This window comes from Sander vitreus, chromosome 4, assembly GCF_031162955.1.
Source record: "Sander vitreus isolate 19-12246 chromosome 4, sanVit1, whole genome shotgun sequence".
Classification (NCBI taxonomy): Eukaryota; Metazoa; Chordata; class Actinopteri; order Perciformes; family Percidae; genus Sander; species Sander vitreus.
Genome location: NC_135858.1, coordinates 10,009,464 through 10,033,809, shown reverse-complemented (window position 1 = coordinate 10,033,809; position 24,346 = coordinate 10,009,464). Strand labels below are relative to the sequence as shown.

The following is a 24,346-nucleotide window of genomic DNA, read 5'->3' as shown; positions in this document are numbered from 1 at the left end:
GTGACAGAAATTAACCTCAGCTTTAGCATCAGGGTGTGTAGTCAAATGCCACAACAGGCTACCTAGAGTGATGATACACTACTAACTCAAAGTCGTGGACATTTAGATATTTCTGTTTAGCCAGTAATCAATCATCAGCTAACCATACATCTCCCATGCATGTCATTTATATAATTTTAAAACTGATTGCGGCTGTTAGGACAGGCTTGGCGCCACTGCTAAGCATTTATCATTCATCTTTTTTCTTCATCTGTATTGTAAAACAAAATTGTAATTGTGATGTGATCAGTTTCCCTTTGTGTCTCACTGTCCCACAATCTTTTCAATCAGGGTCTCAAGTTTGACTTAAGCTCAGCTACATTCTTCACCCAGACTGTGCTGTTATTAAGGATTGTGAGTAAAAAAAAAAACAATGCCTTCCTCAAGTGCATTATATACACATGATTTTGTTTCTAAGACATTGGGCTTAATATTCTGGCAAACACTTGAAATTTTGATTATATAATGAATTATGAGCATCTTTAGTAGGTGTGAATTATCTTGATCTATGCCAATCAGACTCACTGTTGCTCCAACATGGTCGCATGAAGAGAAAACGTGTACTTGTGTACATATATAAAAAGATTTAGGTTAAAGAAAAAGTGTTACTGAATTATTGAGTTGGTCACTTCTAAGAAGTGCAAAAACCATTCCTCATGAGGTTTAATTTTGATAGATGCAGCACTTTGAATAAGATAAATCAGTTAACCTTGTGGATGACTGCACCAAATTATGGAAACCGTGTGATGTCTGGCGTATTTGATCAATGCGCTGGAACATTAAGGGCAGTGATTGGTCAGTCTGAACCTTGTACAAACCTCACCTGTCTCCCACCGGCATCGAGAAGACTGCTGGTGGACGTCCGGTTTTAATGGACTGTTTACAGACAACTTAACCGAATTAGAAGCAAGTGAGTGTGCTGAAAATCCACGAGAATGCTCTGTGAAGACCTTCGGGTGAAAAACTAATGTATGCAGTTTTTTTTTTTTGGACATTTGGATGTATACATTATCAGTGAGAGTGTGTGCACTTTGTTGATCCACAATGTAATACCACTGTAAGAGCTGTGGGGACACAAAGCAGTTTTGGCTATAGAACTTATCACTCTTCTACACATGTATGTATACCTTGTTTGATAATTGTCAAGACCTACCAAAACCCAGTTCATACATGTATACATAGGAGTAATACTGCCTAACTAGGCTTAAAGGAAGTTGTCTGTTGTAACCCGGAGGTCATGTGTAGACACCGATAGGTTCAAGGTGTGTGGTAATCTGTAGCTGAGCTGCATTCATGGACACAGTTATGTATTCTTAATATGTTGAATTAAAAGAACATGTAGACGTTCATCTGTATGTAGTCAAATGCCTATTTTTTTGTGTGTGTAAGTGTGGGGAAAAAAACGACTGGGGACTGGGGGGGGGGGTGTGGTCACTGACTCAAAGTGAACCTGCCATGTTCTGTTGCAAGTAAAACAAATATACTGTACACATAAATATAAAACTTTATTACAACCACTGCATATAGTAGTATAGAAATATAGTTTTATCACCATGACTGAATGAAATAGAATTAATCCTCTGAGTTTCCACTGGAGATAAATTGCTCCTCTGATGTCTGTTGTGAAAACAGCAGGTCTGAGGAGGCAAAGAAGAGGTAATACATGATGTGAAACATTACCTTTTCAGTAAAAGGACTGCAATATTTCTATAAACTGCCTGAGAAAGCATGTCTAAATTCAACACCTTACTTAGTGTAAACTAAAACTACACTACGCTGTGTGCTTCGCAGGATAAGCTGAAAATATTAATCAATTATATTTTATTAGTCAATCGAATGAAAATTGGCAACTATTTTGATAATCATGAAATCTTTTTTTTCTTTTTACCAAACACATCAAACATTAACTGACACTTAGAGCAAATCAATCCACTGAGCAAATGTTTTGCTTTTATAATAAATACATGTATAATATGATACAGTACAGTATGATGATGTGATAATTGATACTGAATCAAATTAAGCCTCCTCACCTGTCTGTCTGTAGTCCACCCTGGTGAGGAAGAGGCCATGGGCCGGAGCAGCCATGCCCTGAGGGAATGCAAGAGAGTCCCGAACCTCCAATATCTCCTGCAGCTGGGTCACTGAGAGCTGCCCGCGTCCTACAGCCACCAGGGCCCCGGTCATCCTCCGCACCTGGAGCACACAGCCAAAGCAACCATTTTTACATTGATAATACTGAAAATATTGCAAAATGCGTTTTATCTTGGATATTTTAATGGTCCCTTTATGCTGAATGAACCTTATTTATGATCAATATATTTTCCAGTCTTTACCAGCAGATGGTGCTACTTACTAACAATGAACTACAACACATTTACAGGTAATAGAGGACAGTAAGAGGAACAAACCTGCTTATAGAGAAAAGATCTGCTTGTGAAAGTCAGCTCCCAAAATGGTATCTCTCTGGAAGAAAAATTGCACAAATGTGTGAACAACATACTGGTTATATATACAACAATATACAATATATATAAAAATATACATACAATCATTAAACATCACAGATGTTGTGTTGTCTGCATATAGGGCAAAACAGGTGCAGATAGGGTTTAAGGCACATTCCCAAAACTTCTCATCAAATGTTATAATGATAACATCTACTTAGCATCACTGACTGAATGTGCCATACTAAAGAAAGGTAAATATTGCCACTGGGGTTAAAGGTCCAATGTCTCCCATCTAGTGTTGAGATCATATATCGCAATCAACTCTCTCGCACCACGCAGTTCAAAGTACGTATTACAGCTACGGTAGCCTTCACGCTTCAAAAAGCCGGTCTCTTGCTCTTTTCAATATCCTTTTTTCTTTTTCTGGGCAAGAAGAAGAAAGACTCCTGTTCCTGAAATTTGGATTTTGAATACTTGTGGTCCTCCATGTTTCCTTCTTCAAACTTACCGGGGCCGGGAAGCTACGATACCCATTAGCAGCATTTGCAGCACCTGTGAGTTTATCATGTGACAGCGAAAATGCGAAAGGCGGAGCAGTATGTCCTGTATGTCCCTTACCGGCTAACGTATTTCAAGATGGTGCATGAATATGGAGCGTTTACCCCAGTTCATGCAAACGCAAATGTAAAATTTCAAGCCAATAGTAATACTTTGAACAGGAAGGACAAGTTTGTGAACGGGCAACACAGATTTTGAGAATGAACAACTAAAAACGTAACACACTGGACCTTTAAAGTGTCACTTCAGAAGCAAAACAATATCTTATATAGTTGTCAGATGTAATATAGCAATACAAAGTCCCACAAGGGCAACTATATGGGAGGAGTGTGGATCCGAATGACACGTATTGAAAAAAAAAAAAAAAAAAATGAAAACATTTCTTTAAACATGTATTTCACCAGACCTAACCATGTTCTAAAAGTGAATTATTCATTTCAACTGATAAGGGCAAATGTTAAGACGCGTCGCTCCTTTATCTCGCTTTTGTTGGATATTTCAATGCTTTCCCCCACTGTGCGAACAGAGTTGGAGGCAGATGTGACATTCATGCTCATGCCAGACATCAGATAGAGCCGGGGACTCTCCTTGTGCACAGATTTGTTTAAATGTCACATGCTGAATACGCCACTGCAGTTTAGGCCCAATAGGATTACATGTAATGCCATAAAAAGAAATGTGAATCTGCTTCTTTTGCAATTTGACATTACATTTTTCTTGTTGTTTGTTTTAACATTTAAGTCACAGCAGCCATTTCCCCCCAAAAAACGGTCTGACTTTCTATTTGGGGGAGGAAAGAGTCAAATAAGCAGGCACATGGGAAGAATTGGGTCAAATGCAAATTTGACTCAGTGCTTGCTGTCTGATTACATTTGATATGTAAGGATTGCAAAGACAGATTTATACAGCAGGCGTTTTAGCTGAAGGACTGGTGATGGACAGTATATTTATATGGATAGACAAAGGCTGTGTCTTATGTTGCACAGTCACACGTGCATCTGTGTGCGTGTGTGTGTGTGTGTGTGTAACGATAAAAGCAAGGTGTCCCGTTTAGATGGGGTCTTCCCAATGTTCCCAGGGTCCTATGTCTTTTGATTTAAACTAACATTATTAAAGGGTTGGTAAGGGATAGTTTCACAGTTCGCAATTGCAAAAGAACGAACGAAGGGATTTTTCAAATGCAGTTTGAATGGTAAACATCCATTCAGCCACTGTGGAGTTATCAATGTCTAAAGACAAGATAACTTTAGACATTGTCTTGCCCACAAATTTGAGGGTGTAGGCTTCACGCATAGACTGTATAGGAGTATAACATAAGCATCCTGCATGACAATGAGATAAATCTTTATTTTTTATGTCAAGCAGATTCCACAGAAATCAGCTTCACATACCACATCTCCTTGTTATAGGATCAAAAATTCAGCTCAACCTTTTGCTTTTCAACAATTCACCACTCAGTTCCTTCTGCTTTTATCACTGTAACTTAGAATAGAAACCCAAATCAAAAATTAAACACACAGCTGCAGGCTTTCATTAATGGCAAGTTTGGTAAAAATAAATAAATAAATGCAACCATGGACACTTGCAAATACACTATGTTACAGATCTGTAACCCTGATGCTCACAGCTTGTTAATGCACCACGTGGGTTGGGGTTAAGGGACTGTGTGACATTTACTCTGAGAACTGCTAACAGTCTGCCCATGTCCATATTGTGCACCATATTTTCAGGGCAAATAATGAATGCCCAAGTGGTATTTGGCATGCAGACTGACCCCGGGGTCGTGTAATCTCCCAAAGCCCACATGGCCCTCTCTCTCACACAGCCGCCCCACCTCCATCTCTCCTATGGATTATGTTGGATCCTTGTCTTTTACCTGTATGATCCAACATGACTCACAGCTGGACATCAGTTTTGCTTCAATAAAACAGTACTTCCTATGATGCACCTTTTTTTTTTAAGATTATTTTTTGGGCATTTCCGCCCTTAATGATAGGAAAGCAATGAAAGGGGGAGAGAGAGGGGCAAGACATGCAAGAAATCGTCCCAGGTCGGACTCGAAACCCTGGACCTTCTGCGTCAAGGCATGAACCTCTGTATATGTGCGCCCGCTCTACTGACTGAGCCATCCAGGCCACACTGATGCACCTTTTTTTTTTTTTTTTTTTTTACACTAAAGTAACTAAAGCTTTTTTTTAAATTTCAATTGGAAAAGATTAGTTTTGAGTCCAGATCAAAGTCTGCTTGTGATTCACCTAAATATCACAATATACTGTATATAATATATATCAAACACGCCACAGAGTCTGACTGAAGCTTGAAAGGGAAATGTTCAAGGCTGTACATGCAGTGGAGGGACTGTAAATGATTCAAATCTGTGGCCAACTTCTTGAGCACCAGTTGACGCAAGATTGAGAAACACAAGATTGATCCTTTTGGAGTGATAAAGCACATGCATCATTTCTTTATTTTCTTGGCTTTTTTTTTTTCTCCAAATCTGGAATAACCAGTTCCCCTGTGTTACTGCTAACTCTACTGTTGGCCTGGGTAGGCTGCAGAAAGCCATGTGCTATCTCTGTGAGAGCCTGCTGCTTCTTTTCACCTGCCAGCAATCAGCTTTCCTGGGAGAGCACATTGGGCTCAGAGGTTCAAGCTATGCCCCCAACCTTTCACATTGATTTTTCTCATCTAATTCTCAGCAAGAAAGCAAATACTGGTACAAGTATTTCCCAAAATGTTAAACAAATCAAATTTGAATTTGTGAAGCTTTTTAAAATATTGTCATTATTTCATCTTAAAGCTGCACTAATTACTATTCAAAAATAATGATGGATGAAAGGACTGTGTGTTGGTAAAAGAGGTTGCTCATTGTGACGAACCTGCACAGAATTATCACCTAACTCAGTATTTCCCCGCAGCTAGCTCGACAGAGCTTTTGCTCATTGTTTTGGTTTTACGGCCTGCAACTTTACAATTTTGGTTCGCTTCCACCACACTGTACACTAGCTGCCTAGCACCAAACAGCAGTCTGACAAAGTTAGCATCTAGCTGGTGAACATAGTGGAGCATTTAGCAGCTACAGAGCCAGATATTTCCCTCAGGAGTTGGTGGGCAGCAGAACTAAAGAAGAGTGAACAAACACGACTCAAAATGAATGCTAATGTTGCTACGTGTCTGCTGGATGTATAAATAAGCAACTGTTTGCTAACATGTTCACAATAATATCTTTGTAAGTCAAGGATATTTCAATGTTTACAGCTTGTCTGTCTGCCCCCAAGTGGCCAAAGAAAGTTATGCAGCTTAATTTTTTTTCTTTTTCTTTTTTTAGCTTGGCCTATGCGCTGACTGCTAGTAGCCAATGTGATCTACCTAAATATAAAAGGCCTACCTGTGGAAGTGTGCGTGTACGAAGGAGCTTCCTGGCTCTATGCTGGCCACATCCAGCGTCTTCACAGGGCTTTTAAATGGCATATCGGAGTTGACTGCCCTGAAGCTGCTGAAATCCTGAGTCCCGACCAGCAGGGCGGCAGCCTCGCGCATGGCTCCCACATCCAGAGTCCTGATGAGAGACAAAAACAGGAGACATTTTTCTTTAATAAGTAATCACAAAAAAATGCTTGATTTTCTATGGGTGTTAAGAACAGGCAGCTGATGTCAACATACTTCTTAAATACACTTTTGCAGGCTCATTATGATATTGAAACTTGACTCAGAAGTGACCTGCCTGAACAGCGAGGTCAAGCAGCTGGGAGGTGGTGTACACATGGGTTTTCAGGGCTCCATGTTACTGCTTTCAAAGCAGAATAATGTATTGGTTGACTTATATAATATGAAGTTTTCTGACGCACAATGCCACGTGAGAGAGCAGAGCATGTTGACGACCAGCTAATTTGAGAGAGGAATTGAAAGTGGGCCCGATACTCAGACTCTGTATAGTGTCATGCTTCTGTCACTGCTTAAATATGATCTGACAGAGAGCGAGAGAGCGAGAGATGGAGATACAGCGAGCAGGGAAATGAGCTCAGTGACTCACTCATTAAAATCTTAATGCACCAATTTAAAATCTTGAACATGAGTCCTGAATGAAGATATGGTGGAGCGCTCAAAAAGTGACAGCGGATTTATTCTTAAGTGTCTTTTTTTTTTTAAAGAAATGCTTGATTTGTGCCAGATCAAGTCAGCCTACAGTTTATCCTTTCATAACTTAGTGCTTAAAATCTTCCAAGGGAAAGTTGGAAAATGGCACACAGTAATAAGTAATTTGTGTCTGACGACTGAAGCATAAAACGAAAATATATATGATTCAAATATTCAAGATTCAATTAGATTTATTTATTTTGTACTTTGGTTCATGACAAAACACATATGAAACTACTTACATTCCCATCAGCATCATCAGCTGTACTTTGTGTTTAGTGTTAATTATCTAATTAGCTAACTAATTTATGTCTATCTTTATTTATTTTCTTATAACTTGTTTTTTGTAGCCAGTTATTTGTGGAGATCAGAGCTGAACGATCAATTAATTGACCAGTCATCCAACAAAAAATGTATCTGCAAATATGTTGATATGCCATTACAAGTTTAAGTTAATTATCAAGCTGTCAAATATTCTGTGGTTCTACCTTGTTAAATGTGAGCATGTCCTGCTCTGCTCTTTTTAAAATCCCTTTAATTTGAATATCCTGGGGTTTTCGAGTGTCGGTCAGACAAAACAAACAATTGTCTTGGGCTTGAGGAAAATGAGGCAGGCCTTTTTTTGACCACTTTCAGACATTTTATAGATTTAATATTTAATTGGAGTGTGTGTGATGACGAGGGAGAGGCAGATCAAAGAGAGAGAGGAGAGAGGCTGTGTGAGGCAGAGACGCTCAGGGGTGGATGGACGAGATGGATGCTGAAAATGAGAGAAGGGATAAAGGAAGAAAAAAAAGCAGACACCAGAGAGAGAAAAAGGGGAGGGAAGGAGAAATAAGTGTAGTAGAGAGAAGGAGAAGGATGGGAGAGGGAAAGTCAGGTTAATGTGAGTGGGTGTTGTTCTGCATGCATATAAGCCCCCAGCTTATCTTGCCCTACTTTTCCCCAAAAATAATGGAAAGAGAAGAGCATACAAATGCTCATACATACGCTCTCTGAAATGTGATTCTTCACACTCCCTCCTTCCAATCACAGCTAAAAGAACATCCTCTAAGCAAAGAGGCCATTGCCGTTCTGTTTCTTTCTCTCTTTTTGTACTCTGTCCATCCTTTCCCCGTCTCCTTTCTTTCCCTCCTTCTCCTTTGTTTGTTTTTGGGATGCCAGCTCAGATAAAACACTTTGTTTGACTGGCCCTAATTTGCAGTTCTGGCTTGTTATGTGTGGATTATTCATGTGTTTAACATGCCATTGTTTCTGCAAGGCTTGGCATGAGTTTATTGAGGGTGTGTCTGCGTGTTTGTGTGTGTCTGGACCTACTTGTTGGATTGAGTCTGAGCTTTTTTTTCTTAAGGGAAATCATCGAACACAAGGATGAAGGATGAGTGAATGAAAGGGCGTGGGGGGAGGGGGAGGGGGGTGGAATATATAACTCACGTGTTGCAGAGGTTCCAGCAGAGATTATGTTCTGTGAGGGGAAGCAGAGAGTGGTGGGAGATTCCCAGGGCGATCCGGTAGACGTAGGTCCGAGACTGGGCACGGAAACGGGCATGGAAATCATCAGGCACGCGTAGTGCACGCGTGATCCTGGCGAGTGACAATAGAGTCGTAAGAGAGAAAGGTGACATCCATTAAGGCCTGAATAGCTGGAAATTTCATGTATGACATACAGTAGAGCTGAAATGTTATATGATTAATGAGCAGTAATTTCTTCAAAAATCACAGAAAATAATATTAAACATTTGAATTCTGGTGGATGTTTAGACAAAAACTAAACAACCAGACATCAGCATTTCATTCATTCCTCAAATTGAAGCAGTCTCCAGACACAGATGGTGTTAATACTCTCATTTTGTACTGCCAGAAAGAACAATTGTGCACAAGTCATTGTCCAAAATGCCAACGTTGCAGCTTTTTACAAATGAGCACACCCTAAAAGGGCTGCCAAGAACCCCAAATAGCCAAGCTCCTTTAACCCAAAAAGGATTGAATATACAGTATTTGGCTGTGTTGTTACCTTTTCAAACTGTTCAAGCTCTTGCGATAATTGGTTGTAACTAGTGATTAAGTGAGAATTCCAGTTATCTTCATGGCTGGTGCTACAGCAATCAACATAGCCTACTGACAGCTTTTATTGAAATCTATTATTTCTAAAAAGTTATAAGGGCATATGGCACATTCACTCTTTGCTGCAACAATTTACTATGTTTTCAATCAAATGAAATACATTACAGCATATTCAGACTAACCAAACATCCAAAAGCCTCACAAATAGAAACTACATGTACAGTACATGTAGATGAAAATATTAAAATGTTAAAGGTATTGTACTAAGTAAATCTGAATTCCCAATAACAATAAAAAAAACAAAAAAAACATGCCCCAGTCTTTATAAATACAGTATGCCCACATTTAGAGCTTTAATCTAAAGAAATATATGGGTTACATAACCTCCGGGCTTCCAGGTAAGGGAGAGTGGGTTCAGAGTTGCGGTTGTTGCAGCATTTTCTTTTTAAAAAGGTCCAAATTATAACTAAGCAACATAACACCAAACTATTGTCTTTTACTGGCTGGTTTCACTATCATTCTTTATATGTCCATGGTCGATAAAGAAAGTAAAACTCCACACTATCTCCCTTCAATGACGAAGAGATGTATTTAATTGTACAGTAATAATAGAGTGACGAGTGGGGAATCTTTAATGCTTCCATCTGTAAACTGAAAGAACAAAGAGCTGCAGCCAGCTGTGCTAGTGTGATTGTGACCGCACAAACCACCCTAGCACCCTGTAGTGTTCGTCTACACACGCCTGTGCATGTACAAAGAGTATGCATTGATCCATGCATGCAAGTGTGTTGTGTTTTAGAGAAAATGGAAGGTGACAAAGGGGTTAGCATGCATGGGTATATGGAACTATGAGAACAATGCTCAAATATACAGTACACATCCCATGTACGTGCACGGGCGTCCCGTTTTTCTGGACACAGCAGTGCATGTACAGTCTATATACAGTATGTGTGTGCCAGTGCACAGTCAGAGAAACTAGGTTATGTTTCCAGGGGGGGAGATTGGGTGCGACACATGGCAGAGGAAACCCTTGCGTCTGCCTTCAGCGCCTGCTCCGATGTGAAGTGACAGCCTTTTTGCCTGGCCCCTAACCCCCCCCCCCCACACACACACACACACACACACACACACACAGAGACACACACAGACACACACAGACACACACAGGCCCTTTCCTTATTGGAAAAGGGCCATTTATTATAGGTGTATGGAGGCCCTTTTAAGCCTTTTTTTTTTTTTTACAGTGTGCAAGTCTTTGTTTAAATCGTGCTTTGGCACTCTATCTCAGGAGGCAGCAGATCAAAGCTACAAGGCGTGAGCCATATTCTGATTGTTGCTGTAACAAAAACTCTTTTTGGTTACCTCTCCCATCCAAGTACAATGTGAAAAGACAGTTTGGGGTGCCAGATCAGACAATGTATTTTCACGACAGACCAAGAATGAAAACTTCTATCCAATCTGAATATAGGGGAGTGTGTATGAACATTACGGGTGGTTTAATATTTTGGCAATGTGTATATAAGGTTGTTAGGAGGCCATAAATAATTCTGCTTTATGAAGATACTGAGGACGAGAAGTGTGTTTATATATATATTATTCAGCGAGTTTCACATTCTGATCGGTAATTTCAATTTAGCTAGATGAGTGTATCTGTGTGTGTGTGTGTGTGTGTGTGTGTGTGTGTGTGTATTAATGGATGCTATAGACCAAAAAGCAGAGCAGGGATAATCCTTTCTAACATTCTCTCTGCAGGTTCAGGGATTAGCAGGGAGATGGGAGCTTCCCTTTCCTCCCTCCTCCCTCCTCTCTTCTCTGTCCATCTCCCAAATGGCTCGCTCTGTTGCACACTCTCACTCCTCTGTCTTAATTCAGTCTGTGTCAATATATGTTTGGTGCTCCTACTTTGTCTTTCCTCACCCCCCTTTATCACTCACTATCTCTATCTATCTCTCTCCTTTGCCATGCCCTGTTTGTTCCCCGTTTGTGTCTCTTTGCTTCCTTTCTCTTCTTCTCTCTCAGACAGAAAAGCTGCTGTCTAAATATCACAAACATCATTGTCTCAGCAGTCCAAACCACAGTAGTCATAAAATAGTGACTATACAGATTGGATGGATTAAAAAGAGAGGTGAAGAAAAGCACAGTGAGAAAAGAAAAGGAGAAGATGGGACACCAGATGTACAATTTGCATGACCCTGTGTTATCACCTGATCATCTCTACTGTTGAACTTTTGAAATGTCACATGCATCTAGGGAGTCCTGACTCACCTGATCTGCTCTGGCCTGAGGTGGAAATTAAGAGCCTCAACAAGAATGTCTTCAGTAAATGGCGGCTTATCGTTCTTGCGTTGGAGGTCGAAATGGGCGGAGTTAGATAAGGCGTGGACACCTGCGTCTGTCCTGCTGGAGACTGTAAGAGACACTGGGTTGAGCGGCCTAAGCCTACTTATTGCATCCTGTACACAGACAGACAGATACAAGAAAATACAAAAAACTTTGAGCCGTTACATTGTTAAAGAAAACTTTTGAAATGTAAAACCTTTCACTCATAGCTTACCACAAATAGTCAGACAGATAAGTTACATCAAAACAGAGACAAAAAGGAATATCAAGTAGAGCTTTGCACAGCAGTATGACGTGAATAGAAAGTGTGATCTTCTTTGCTGTGTTGTGTGTCCTCCTGTGTGTGTGTGTGTGTGTATATACTTTTCTTCTAATAAAGTTGTGGCCCTCTTCATGCCTTCATTAGAAATATAGTATTAGATATACAGTAGAGAGGGGTGATGGGGAGTGACATGTGACAGGGATCACCAACATGCAGACTGATCTGAATAATGGGTTGTATAGAAACACCTGCCAGTATTTACACAATGCATTTTATCAGCGCCACAAACTGCAGCCTCCAAAATGATAATACAGTTGAATCAACACCACTCTAAAACAGTTTCAACAAAAGCTGAACATTATAAGTTGCTTTCGTTGAGGCATTTATTGCAGGACTGTGTAGATTAGTTTCAGAAAGGTCTACATGAGTGTAATTCACACAGCAGTAGCTTGTTTTCTGGTTTGCAGGACTACAGTATAACTGATGTTGGAAAGAAAGAGGTAACATGTATTGGAGGATAAGACAACACGATAATATCAGTAAATAACATCAGTAAAACTTACTTCCAAGTGGTCCTGGACCCCTTTCCTACCCAGCTGATGTGGAGACACTTTCACGACACCCCTGCAGAAATAATGATAATCAAATAATACACATATAATAACACACTTTAAAAGTGTAACCGGTTATCCTGCAGCATAACCAAACGTTACCTGTAATTTGTTCCAATGTATTGAAAAAAGATGAGATAACGTGCCCAGTTGGGCATGGTCTCTGCAAATGTCTTCGACAGTTATGGATCACATTGTTCGCGTTTTAAAAAAATGACACGGTGCATTTTAAAAACAAATCCTTTTTACGGGTACAACTCGTACAACTTTGACACACACCGCGGCTATGGTTGCTGATGGGGAGTCAGTGAAGGACGATTTTTACAAACCCGTGAAGCACTCACGTGTTTAGGGACTGACCAAATGCGACGGAAGCACGCGGAACGTCAACACAAGCCGCATTTCCGGGTCGGATGTTGTAGTCCGGAAAAAATATCTACCTACATTAACTGAGACGCTGCAACCATAGACTGTATAAAAAAAAACAACTGAAGGCTGCAACTCAACTCATACTCAGAATATCAGCGATATCAGCATGCTTTTATGCTTTTAGTTGCAGTATGAGCGTTCTCTTAATACATGTAATATACTGATATGGTCACTGCATGTAGAGCGTTCTCATAATACATCCATGATGTAGTCTCTAAACCACACAGATGTTCAGGCGAAACGCTTTTTTCTTGATGTCTTGACCAATGGTATTTTTTATTTTATTTTTTTATTTTTATTCACTCATGAATCATCAGCAACAATCAGAATGCAAATATACAAACAAACAAACAAGGCATATTTACACATCCACTTCAAAAAGGAACTTTTGCCTTGGGTCGAGCATATAAACAAAACCTAGGAGCGTATATATAACAAAACGACAGAAGGATAAAATAAAATAAGAGAAAATAAATAGAAAATAAATAGAAGGGAATATCTCAAATTAAATTAAGAGTTTCAAGTAAATAAATCAATTCAAGGGCTTTTTTTTCCTTAACCCGTTTCAATGACTTACACAAAGATTTAACTCATTCTTCCAGTCTTGACCAATGGTCTTGACTCTATATTGTCGGTCCCTTTTTGATTGCGTTAATCTACAGAGGGGGCGTGTCCTCGTCGTCGTCGTCCTCTGACCAGCCGCAAAGCCATCTGCCCTGAGATCAGAGACTATAATATAGTGGAGATGTGTCAGCTGCGAGAGAGGCAAACAGAGTCAACACGAGCAACAGACCGGTTCAAGATCATTGGAAGAGTTGTTAGGACATTAAAAAGAAAAGAGAAAGAAAAAACACTGGGAAAAAAAACCTTAGCACGATAATTACACTGACACGAACTGCTCTTATGTTTCTCTTCATTAAAAATCTGATAGGCTATTAAAGTCTGATTTCGATTAAAGATCTTAGAACTCAATTTTCTTTCATAAAGGATATTACTCTTTAGACTATCAACATGTCCAGCGTCAGATACTCTGCTTTTTTGAAACTGCCAAATGTTTTAGATATGTGGGTTCATAATGCCTATTTTATAGAAACGTGGGCAAATTATTAAGGTAGCCCACATTTGGAGGTGACGGCATTTATTTACTGAGCTTTTATTTAAATTGGTTAACTAGTTAACCCTATTCTAAACATTGTGAAACAGACAACATCACCGTTATTAGGTGTTTGTGTTATATGGTCTGTAATATTGATGTAGCCTACATTGTTTTAATTGACTTTATGTGCGGAGACTTTTGTTCAAGTCTCAGCTAGCTGGTTAGATCTGTACATCTTCCTCCTCCCATGGTTCTCTAGAGGTGTTACGACGGGTTGTAACTAGTCGGCGCTCTCCTCTACTCTTTCAGTTTCCACGGTGCAGCTACGCCTCTCGCCTGTCTCGGCAGCAGTGGCAGCAGTGTAGTAGTAATCTGCCTGCCGCGCACCGAGCTCGCATTTTGTGTCACTGTGCCACCGGGAGAGGGGCGACAGACTGCTGCGCGTCAGGGGACACCAGTCACCATCCGGACGGTTCAAGCTACATCGCGCCGTGGGCAATGATATTGGCAGACTGAAGTGGGAATACACTAGAAAACGCAACAATGACGGTGGACTTTGAAGAATGTATAAAAGATTCACCCCGATTCAGGTAAGGCTGCTCCTCGCAGTCATATCACAGCGGTGCGCAAAAATGGCACACCTTCTTTTACGCATGATTTTTTTTAGATAGGGAACGCTTTCCGCTGTTGTAGCATGTGTGGTGGTATCAACAGTGTAAATAATACAAGATGTGGTGATTAATGTCTGATTCGCTCCCGAGTTCAACAGCATGGTGGGATTTTTTTCTTTCATTTTGGTCTTTTTTTTGTTGTATTTTTGATCAAATATTCAATCATATTCCCTGGATTTTTTTTTAAATGTCATATTAGTTGGTTATTAAAACATTTAGTTGCATTGTAATACATTTGCTGGAAGACACGCGTCAGTAGTTTCAATGTGATTTTTGGGATGTAACGTTAGCTCAGTGCATGTGAGAGGAGGGACACTCATTGCCACGCACAGTGAGGATCCATTTTGCTTTAGTGTAAAAATGATAAGGGATTTTCAGAATACTTTAACCAACAACGTTGCACTCCTTTAATGTGGCTTTATAACACGTGAGAGTGTATGATGGGTCCCTCCTGTGTGTGAATGAGTGTTGCAGCATGGCATATACTGTAGGTTGAGTGCAGTCTTTTCATTTGCTCTTGGAGGAGGCCCTGTCACCCTGTGGTGATAGGAGACTGGAGATGAGATGCCCTTGCAGCAGCAGCTTTGGACTGTCTGACAAAGAGGCATCAGGGAGAGGAGCACACTCTCTCTCTGCAGGGACAAAGCTCGTATCCTGGGCACAGATCCAGCTCTTCGGCCTCTTGCCTGCCACACTCGGTCCACGTGCCAGTCTGGCACTCCTGTGCAGGCCGATGGGAAACTAGCAGAGAAGATTCATGTAGGTCAGGGATCTCCTGTTAATTATGCCAGCGAGATGGGCTGGTTGTGCCATTTAGTCAGTGTTTTACTGAGAAGGAGCAGTGTTTATTCTGTATACAGACAAATATTTTTGTTCTGTTTTCTCTATATCTCTGTCTTCTGTTCAGTTTCTCCATGTCAGCGTCTGTTTGTTCTGTTCTCTGTGTTTGTCATTTTGTTGCTTCCCTCTCCCTCTTCCTCTCTCTCACACACAACTTTTGTCCTGTCTGTTGAATGTTGTGCGACTCACAGATAATTTGTGATTTGAGTGAGAAAGCACACAGTGGAATGAAAGAAAGACAGCTGAGAGAGACAGACATTCAATCTGCTGCTCAAATCCCACCTCAGTGATCGAAGGTCACAGGAAGAGACATTTTCTGCCTGGTTCACTTTCCCATGGTCTTATAAAGACCGTTATTTGGAAAATCCCAACATTGACAAAGGAAGCTGATGTTTCCTTGTGTTTACAAGCAGTAGGGGAAATGTAATGTTGCGCAATACTGTGATCACGATGATGGTGATGATAACATAACATGGAGCATCCAGATGGATGGATGGAACATAACATGGAGCATAAGATAACTTGTTTTTTTATTCCCCCGTATACATGAAATTATCCAGCTTTCTGATTTTTCTGATCTGTCGGTGCAGGCATTTCTTAGGTTTGGTTTCTAGCCCGACTGGACACTCTACTGAACAGGGCTCGGGATACTTGTGTGCATCTAAACAAACCCATTGTTTCCTGCAAAAAGAAAAGAAAAGTTAAAGTTAAAACCAGAGCACAGTTTTGCCTCCTGATATATCGATGAAAATATCCAGAGCTATTCTAAATGCCTAAACATCTACTAATAAATGCAGAAGGCGTTGTTCATATGACAAATTCATGTGACGCAGCCATCACTATAAACTGCCATTTAATCATTGCAGAAAAAGTGGCCAGTATCCCAGGTTTCTTTCTTCTCCTGGTTGTGTCATTCTGGAGAAACAGAAGTAGGAAGAGCAGAAAGTCGGACCTGTCTGTCTTCCCACACATGGTGCTTAAACAGCTCACACACACCCTCTCACTGCAGGTCTGAACTTGTGCTAGTCCTGTATGTGTGTATGCATGATTGCGTGAGTGTAAAAGAATTTTTAAGGTATGTCTGGGTATCTTTAAAGCACATCTTATTGTTCAGTCTCCCTCTCAGTCGCACTGTATCCTAAAGTCTTTTCTTCTTCTCTGCCCTGCCTTTTATTCAGCACTCACCTGTGGCATTTGTTCATTCATTCTGTAACAATACCTGAGGTGAAGCCATGTGCCCCTGCTTTTAGTTGTTTGTACTAAATGGTTGTAATCTGATTCCCTTCAGGCACTTTGGGTCAGTGTTTGGCTCGTCTACACTGAGATTTTAGAGACGTTATCATGCTCGTGCTTTTATTCTGATGGCAGAACAGAACTGTAGTTGGACAAGTTTTCAACAAGGTCATTATTGTAAACTGAAACCAACTGACTTGAACATGATCTTTTGATGAGTAATGCTCGGCATAGTGTGTTACTGTGATTTTCTTACCCATCCACAAACAAGTGTAATATACTATTTCATTTTTGTAAATCACCTTATAGTCATCGACCTAGTGATGCTAAAGGCAAATATTACATGATCCTTTTATAACTTATTTTTAGTGCTTTCATTTACGACATTGTTATGGTATAAGTATTAATATGCATATGTGGGTGTAAGCTGTTGCCTAGCAGCCGCTGCTGTGAGACAAATGGGAGCTCGGAGAAAAGAGAACAGAGAATTTAAGAATGGAAGAGGAGAGTGGGTGCTTTAAATAGGCACCATCATTACTTTGAATTTTTCATACAGAGAAGAGTTTGGATACATTTCATAGTAAAAGTAATGCCATTAGTAATTTGATTTATTATAGTTATAAGTGTAGTTCCTGTAAGTAACTGTGGTTCTTGGTGGAGTTGATGAGGAGCCAGAGTCAGATGTTGAATCTTTGACTTAGCGATACTATCAAGCTTGCTGCAGGTGTGTCTCCAATGCATGCAGGCATCAGTGTCATATAGACTAATAACAAATGAAAATACTGGATATGGAAGAGCATACTGTATGTTGTCGCTAGCGATTCAGATTCAGGCAAAGTAGACACAAAGAATGTTATGTTGCAAATGTGTTACGCAACATAAAACAGTATTATATTCTACCTTTTAATAACCAACAATATAATCTGGATCAATGGAAGTACATTTCCAGGAAGAAAGCCATGCGCTGGATGTCAGGCTTTGCCCCTTACCTTCCACTCTCTGCTGTGGGAAACAACAAAAAACTTCGAGCTAGCAAGCTACACGCTGAAAATGCGCAATAAGGCAGGCCTGCTTGGTACCTTCGGGGAATTATTGTAAAGATATACAAAGAATATGTTTACGGCATTTATTATCTAACTGGGACATTTTGGGACTGGCTGATATCTTTAGCACATATTTTGCTCCTGTCAGGTGTGTACTTCCCCTGTGGTTGCCATGGTTACTTGCAGGAATAACGTATAGGAGGTCACAACCTGTCAGTGCAGTCGGCATGCTCTTTTTGATAAAGGCAGCTCTAAACCCCACATTATGTGGGAAAGGTAAACAAACTAGATATGTCTTATTATGTTGACTGATCCAAAGTGATTCTTTATCATTCCCTTCCTTGGCACCTTCTCTTACTTAGACATACAAGATGTTATTGCTTGTGCAGCTTTTCCAGTCCCAGTTGGTTAAGTTCCATAATCAAGTTAAATCTGTAGCCTTGAAGAGTTCTCATTATCAAATTCTATTGAGAATTTAGAGAGAGACAGTCGGCACATCATGATATATTCTTAGATAAAGGAGGTTCAAGAACAACTTAAGTTTATATAACTAAGAGATTTGAAAGCACTATGTAAGAAAGGGGCTTTTGGCCCATTTTATATGTGATTTCCTACATTATTTTAAAAGCATGTCTCCATTTACTGGCAGATTAAAGTGTTTTTTGATGCTCTAGATATTTGTCTGGTGCCCTGGTTCCTTTTAACTGTCTGGAGTTTTAAACCCCACCTGCGTCATCATCACCCATAATCCTCCTTATATGTACCACGCTGCCTTCTCTTCCCTCTCTCTCTCAGAGGGAGGAAAGTATCATTGCTGTTGCCAAGGGTGACCAGCTGCTTTGGCGAGCAAGGCAACTACCTCTCATTCTGCCTCTCCCGACATGAGGCTGATATCTTTTTTGCAGAGTAAATGGAATGGTACATGGTGACATTGAAACAGTGCAGATGATTTTATAGTAGAAAAAAAATGCATTAGTGCTGAATAAGATTACCTGTTGCCTAAGTAGGCTGACATTGATGTATTGCATGTTTGCTAATGCAATGATGCCTGGAAAGTGTCCCAGACCAAAGCCGTAAAAGTATGAAGTGCCAGCTTTTACCCAATGTCCTTGTCCTTGAGAAAACCTCTTTCAGAGCCACCGTGACCCTCTGAACTTAACCAGAAATAGATGCTCTCTGCAACATCAAGTCCTTGGCAAAATGTTTAGAAAGATTCCAGACCACTCACATTAAGTTGCTAATGTCAAGACATTCATTCCCAACCACTCTCCCTAATGCATCCGCATACGCAGGAGATATGCTCTGACATAAAGAAAATGACCGCGCTTGCTTAGAATCCCTATCCTATTACCCTCCATATATGGAGCTTCTCCATCCACGTTAAAGCTTTTATCAGTCCTGTTTTTTGTTATGCCAAAGATGACTTTAACAAAATTGCTCTGCTTGAGAATGATGTCTCTTCTGTAACCCCAGAGCTTCTATCAGTGTTTACTGGCAAACACCAGAAAAAGCAAGCAAATGTCTTGTATTTGGAATTTAACTTGAGGGATTTGCAATAAGCTTTGGAGATATAGAAAGGTCAAACAATTTATGTATGCTCAAATTAGTTCCACAGAGGATTTATTTATGTAGGTTTAATATCTATATGGTGAGTTTTTAATCTGGAGAGAAGAATTGCTAAATTCACTTACAGTTATATACATGTTTGCCATTGTGAGATGCATAAACAGATAGTGTGGTATAGACTATTACATCTTAGCAATGTGAATAAAAACTTTGATTGACTTTATTTTATATCTGAATTTGTGAACCCTAAATATGTACACACTGGATTTTCTTTTTTAAATTGACTTCTGAAATTTCCAAAGAGGGGAATTCAGACCACATAAATTCAGTCAGATTGTTTTCAAAGTAAAATATGTCAGTGCTATACATTTCAACATTAAGTATCCAGTCAGTAATTAAGATAGCAACACTGTGCTTCATATTTATATGTTAATAAAAACATTAAAACAGTAAAAATAGCTGACATCCCCCATTAGTTCACGTAAATATTTTAGTTCCCACTGTGTGTGTAAAGGTAGAGGCCTTGGTGGAACGCTCCGACTGTGAAATGCATGAAACGTCTTTCATGTCAGAAGCATGAAAAATGTTGGATACTACAAAGGAGCTGTTTCAGTGGAGATGCGGTGTTAGTGGGCAGAAGAATAGGGGTTACTAGGTTTGGTCCTTAAGGCACTCCAGCATCTATGTCTTGTCTAACCCTCTAATACAAAGATTTGTGGTTTGCTTTCTCTCCTCAACAAAGGAAATTCATTGTCGAAAGACAGTGAACAAAGAGGTCAGCCCCACCCTTGTTGATTTGAAAGCATGTGTATCGAATTGATGGCCCTCGATGATGTCAGATAAAACGAGCACACTGCTTCTGTAAAGTAGAGCCATGTGGCATCATGTGTGACCTAAAGAGGTTTGAATGAGAAAAGGCAGAACACAGTACTGCCCTACAAAAACAAAGACCTTAAAGGGATACTTCACCGATTTAGCATTAAGCTTTGTATCAGTAGAAACCCGGTAGTATTTTTGAATGACTGTGCTTCCCTCCCTCATGTTCCCCTGAGACAAAATATCTCTGTATTGTGGGTCTGGAAAAAAGCCTCTTATGACGCAAAAATCGTCATTTTGCGTCATAAGAGGCATTTTTGCCCAGAGGCTATGGACTACAGCCAGTAGTAGGAGCTACTTCCGCATGTTTCCAACCCGCCCACAGGGGGTTGGACTGTTGGCTTTCCCCGAGTATTCCCGAGGCAAAACAAAGGTCAGCCATCTTGAAGCATCGCTAACAGGCTCCGTCTTTTCAACAGAAAACTTTTACAACAATTATGTGCATTCAAACTATCGCACATGTGTACCACCGGGATACATTGGTACAGATCGGAGAATATGCAGGACACTTTATTACAGACGGAATACTCGACACACTACGTGAGCTTCGCCTGCTACGGAGACCAGCACCTCAGCCTGCAGTGTCGCCCGATGCCGCTAGCCGGGGAAAGGGACCTCAACAGCAGTGTGCAGGAGTGGAAAGCAGCTAGGTTCAAAAGTTAACGCTAGCCGGCCACCTGTTCCATCAATCCTGCTTGCAAGTGTCCGCTCATTAGACAAAAACTGGACTACATCCAACTTCAACGAAACTCCCAACGCGAGTTCAGAGACTGCTGTGTTTTTGTTGTTGTGGAAACCACAGTGTACCGGACTATCCAGCCTGTTTCTCTGTCCCCAGGTAAGAGTGGAGATGGGCTGTGTTAACACGGACTTGTGCAGAAATGAGCTACTTGTATCCAACGAAATGCTAACTGCTGGTGGAGTTTGTGACTATTAAATGCCGACCATTCTACATTCCACGCAAATTTACGACTGTGTTTATAATCGTGTTTACAGTCCACCAAGCACTAATGCTAGTATGCGTTAGCTGAACTTTACGGAGCATATGTGTGCGCACTAGCTAAATGTAGCCTATTTCGTATGTCATTTTTATATAAGGTTGTTTTTATATATTTTAAATGTGTAACACCACTAGAGCCACGGTGAAACGTTGTTTCGTGTATATGGTTGAAATGACAATAAAACACATTTGGGTGGAGTGGAGTCTAAAGCAGCGAAGCAAGTGCATTCTGGGATTTTGTGTCTTTCATCCATATGAGCCAAAAACACATTTTCTGGCTTATCTCGGCCTAGAAGGCACCAATTTCTATAATTTTTTCACATTTCTACTACATAATTGACCCAATTTAAAGATCTATTCGTCTTTCCAACGGTGAAATATCCCTTTAACGCGCTAGTGTGAAACTGAGAAAAATGACTTTTTTCTTTTTAGTTGTCCAGCCAAATGAAATATAGGTAGGACACTGGAAATCTGGCAATTCGATATTTTTGTAATGAAATATATCTACCAAAAAAGATTTGAGCTCAAACTTGACTTTTGACCTCTATTTTGCAGTTACTGTACTCTGCCTTTGTATTGCATGCAAAAAGTGAGAAGTCACACCTAGGCAAAAGGCAGTAACTTCCACATTATCAAATGTTTGGTTGTTGACACCATTTACAAAATCATTATAGTAACACGTCTATAAAATGTAGTGATCATGACCTATATTTCTGATGATTTACAATTACTTATAGCCATCTACTTATTGCTATCCTGTACCGTAACTCAATTTTCCTAAAATGTTTTCCAAAAAATTCCTAAAAAAAAAGTCAAGGAGCGCTAGCTGGTGTTTCGGTGTTCTGCCTTCGTTTCTCCTGGGCTTTTGGAAGTTACTGTTAAGACAACCCATTATTTTCTCGAAAAAAAAAAAAGAAAAAAAAAAAATTGACTGAAGATACTTATCCACATGATAAAGGATGTCTTGAATGTCCCAACAATATCATTAACTAATTTTCCACCAAAAACAAAGTTACTGCCTTTTGCCTTTGCAGGGCAGAGTAACTGTCTGCAGATGTTTGTTAAATCCAAAAATCTTGGAGCCAGTAATAATTTTTCAGGAAGTAATTGAGAGTTTTTGACAGCCCCAGAGCTTGCAAGCTGCATATTTGCTCACACAGCATGTTGTGTGCCTGCTGACCTGTTCTTTGAAACATGGTGTGCAGTGCATGGATTGCTATGGCTTCTCTGCTTACAAATGTGGAATTCCCCTCACATGTGATCAAGTATTTACCAATACACATAACCTGATGGCTTGATCCAGATTGATCATTCACACAGAAGCCTAAATTCAAATTAAATAATATAATAATAACCCACATGTAGACTTAAGAGGAAATAGTTCACATAAGAGCAGGTTTGTCACACTGTGGTTCTCCTGTCACTGATGATTGATTGAATTAGGCCTACAATCCATCAGGAAGGTTGACAGGGATTTCTGCCTTATCAGAACCCCTCCACCCACTAGCAATTTTTAACAACTGTGCTTTAAAAAAGAATCTAGGCTATTTTTGTTATCAGTGCTGCTGGTACTGATCCTTGGAGATGCTACATGCAGTAAATCCCTCAGTCAAATTTACTTTAACATTGATACATGATTTTAATTAGTACATTCATGTGCACTGACCATATTTTAGCAAATGATGATTGTAATAAGTGCAGTAATTGGACCCTATATGTGGTTTTCACTGTCTTTATCGGGTCTGCTTTTGTGTTACACGTGCATGCATACATGTGTGCACATAGGCTAATCATATTTTCATATTCCTGTCTCTTCCTGCTTGTCAGGCATACAGTAGTTTGACGTGTTCAGGAGAGAGCATCAGTCCAGCACGTGGACACTTCCACACAATCAGCGGTGCAGCAGATTTTCTGCGGCTCTGCTGCACGTGTTGCCGACGGACTTAGTGCGGGGCCCATATATGAAATAGGATTATCAGTAACCACGCTCTCTGATTAAATCAACTGGATAGCCTACACACCCTATTAAAGCTCACACACTATCAGCCTCTTAGCCTGAGAACCTCAATACAATTTCCCTCCCTATTCAGCAGCAGTGTGAAGGATAATGTAGAATTGCAGATATTGGTTTGACACAGTGTATGCCTTATTGCAGTTCAAAGGACTTGTTGGGGAATATTAATATTTTGCCAGTTCAGGTAGCATTCGCCATGGCTTTACGGGTTTATTCATACTATCAATCTGACCTTTAACCTCATCTAGCCTGGGTTATTTTAAGACTTGTCCTCATGGTACAAGTCATGCTTCAAAGGAGGATACGTGAACCACAGTGCAGTTTAGAATTTGCTCAGATTTTTCAAGATTAAAGGGATACTTTGCCGATTTTCTACCAGCTTTGCATCGTAACAATGTGGGTAGTATGTGTAAATGAACTATAGTAAACTTTTCCTCCTTTTTGTCAGCGCCAACTTCTCCGTGCCCATCTCCCTTCTCTCTTAAACTCCGACTAAACTCAGATTAAACTGTAAAAGTAGGCAGTGATCAAATATAAACCAATATTCTTTTACTGTATTGCATACTTCTCGCCTAAAATGTTATGGTTGCTAAGCTATGACCGAATAGGTGTATGTCAGGAGAGAGGTTTAGCTAGCGCTCATTTAATGGTCACAACTGTTATGCCTCTGTACTCAGTTTTCCAATTATAGAGCAATTATTGCTTTTGAGATAGACTAAAGGGTAATACGCAATTAGTTGTAACTCCTAATTAAAGTAATGACTTCTTAAATAAAGAGGTTTACCATCATCAGCAGGAGAATGCACTGAAAAGAAAGCTTGAGTATTTGTCCCTTACGTTACTCACCAGTCAATCTAGCTCAAATCAGGGACATCAGACATTGTGAAAGGGATTCTGGGTATTAATATAAAATGACCTTATAGACCCAATCACAATGTTTGTTTACAATAACTTCCAGGAAAACTCCTGCATCCAATACATATAATTTAGCGGCGCTGAGCATACTCTAATCTCATTCATCTAAAATGCGTGTTTGATGCTTTCATATGTCAACAGTTTCACTGACATTGGGTTTGTAGACCTAATTTACCTTTTGGGCCACAGACTTAAGAAAATG

General features: G+C 40.0%; 2 protein-coding genes across 2 annotated transcripts in view; one reads left to right on the top strand and one right to left on the bottom strand.

Moving 5' to 3' along the window:
• Window positions 1-1,525: 1,525 nt before the first annotated feature.
• On the bottom strand, window positions 1,526-12,835 carry pusl1 (pseudouridine synthase like 1). The gene is made up of 8 exons (XM_078248130.1): window positions 12,564-12,835; window positions 12,414-12,474; window positions 11,514-11,701; window positions 8,619-8,768; window positions 6,436-6,606; window positions 2,451-2,505; window positions 2,073-2,235; window positions 1,526-1,676 (listed from the first exon to the last, which is right to left on the bottom strand). Exons 1-8 carry the CDS (start codon window positions 12,617-12,619, stop codon window positions 1,612-1,614), a joined length of 909 nt encoding a protein of 302 aa, XP_078104256.1. The 5' UTR covers window positions 12,620-12,835; the 3' UTR covers window positions 1,526-1,611.
• A 1,473-nt stretch (window positions 12,836-14,308) lies between these two features.
• Window positions 14,309-24,346, top strand: part of LOC144516653 (arf-GAP with coiled-coil, ANK repeat and PH domain-containing protein 3-like) — a 59,390-nt gene continuing 49,352 nt past the window's right edge. Inside the window, exon 1 of the mRNA XM_078248129.1 lies at window positions 14,309-14,576. Coding sequence (XP_078104255.1) covers window positions 14,530-14,576 — 47 coding nt within the window. The 5' untranslated portion in view covers window positions 14,309-14,529. The remainder of the gene's footprint in view (window positions 14,577-24,346) is intronic.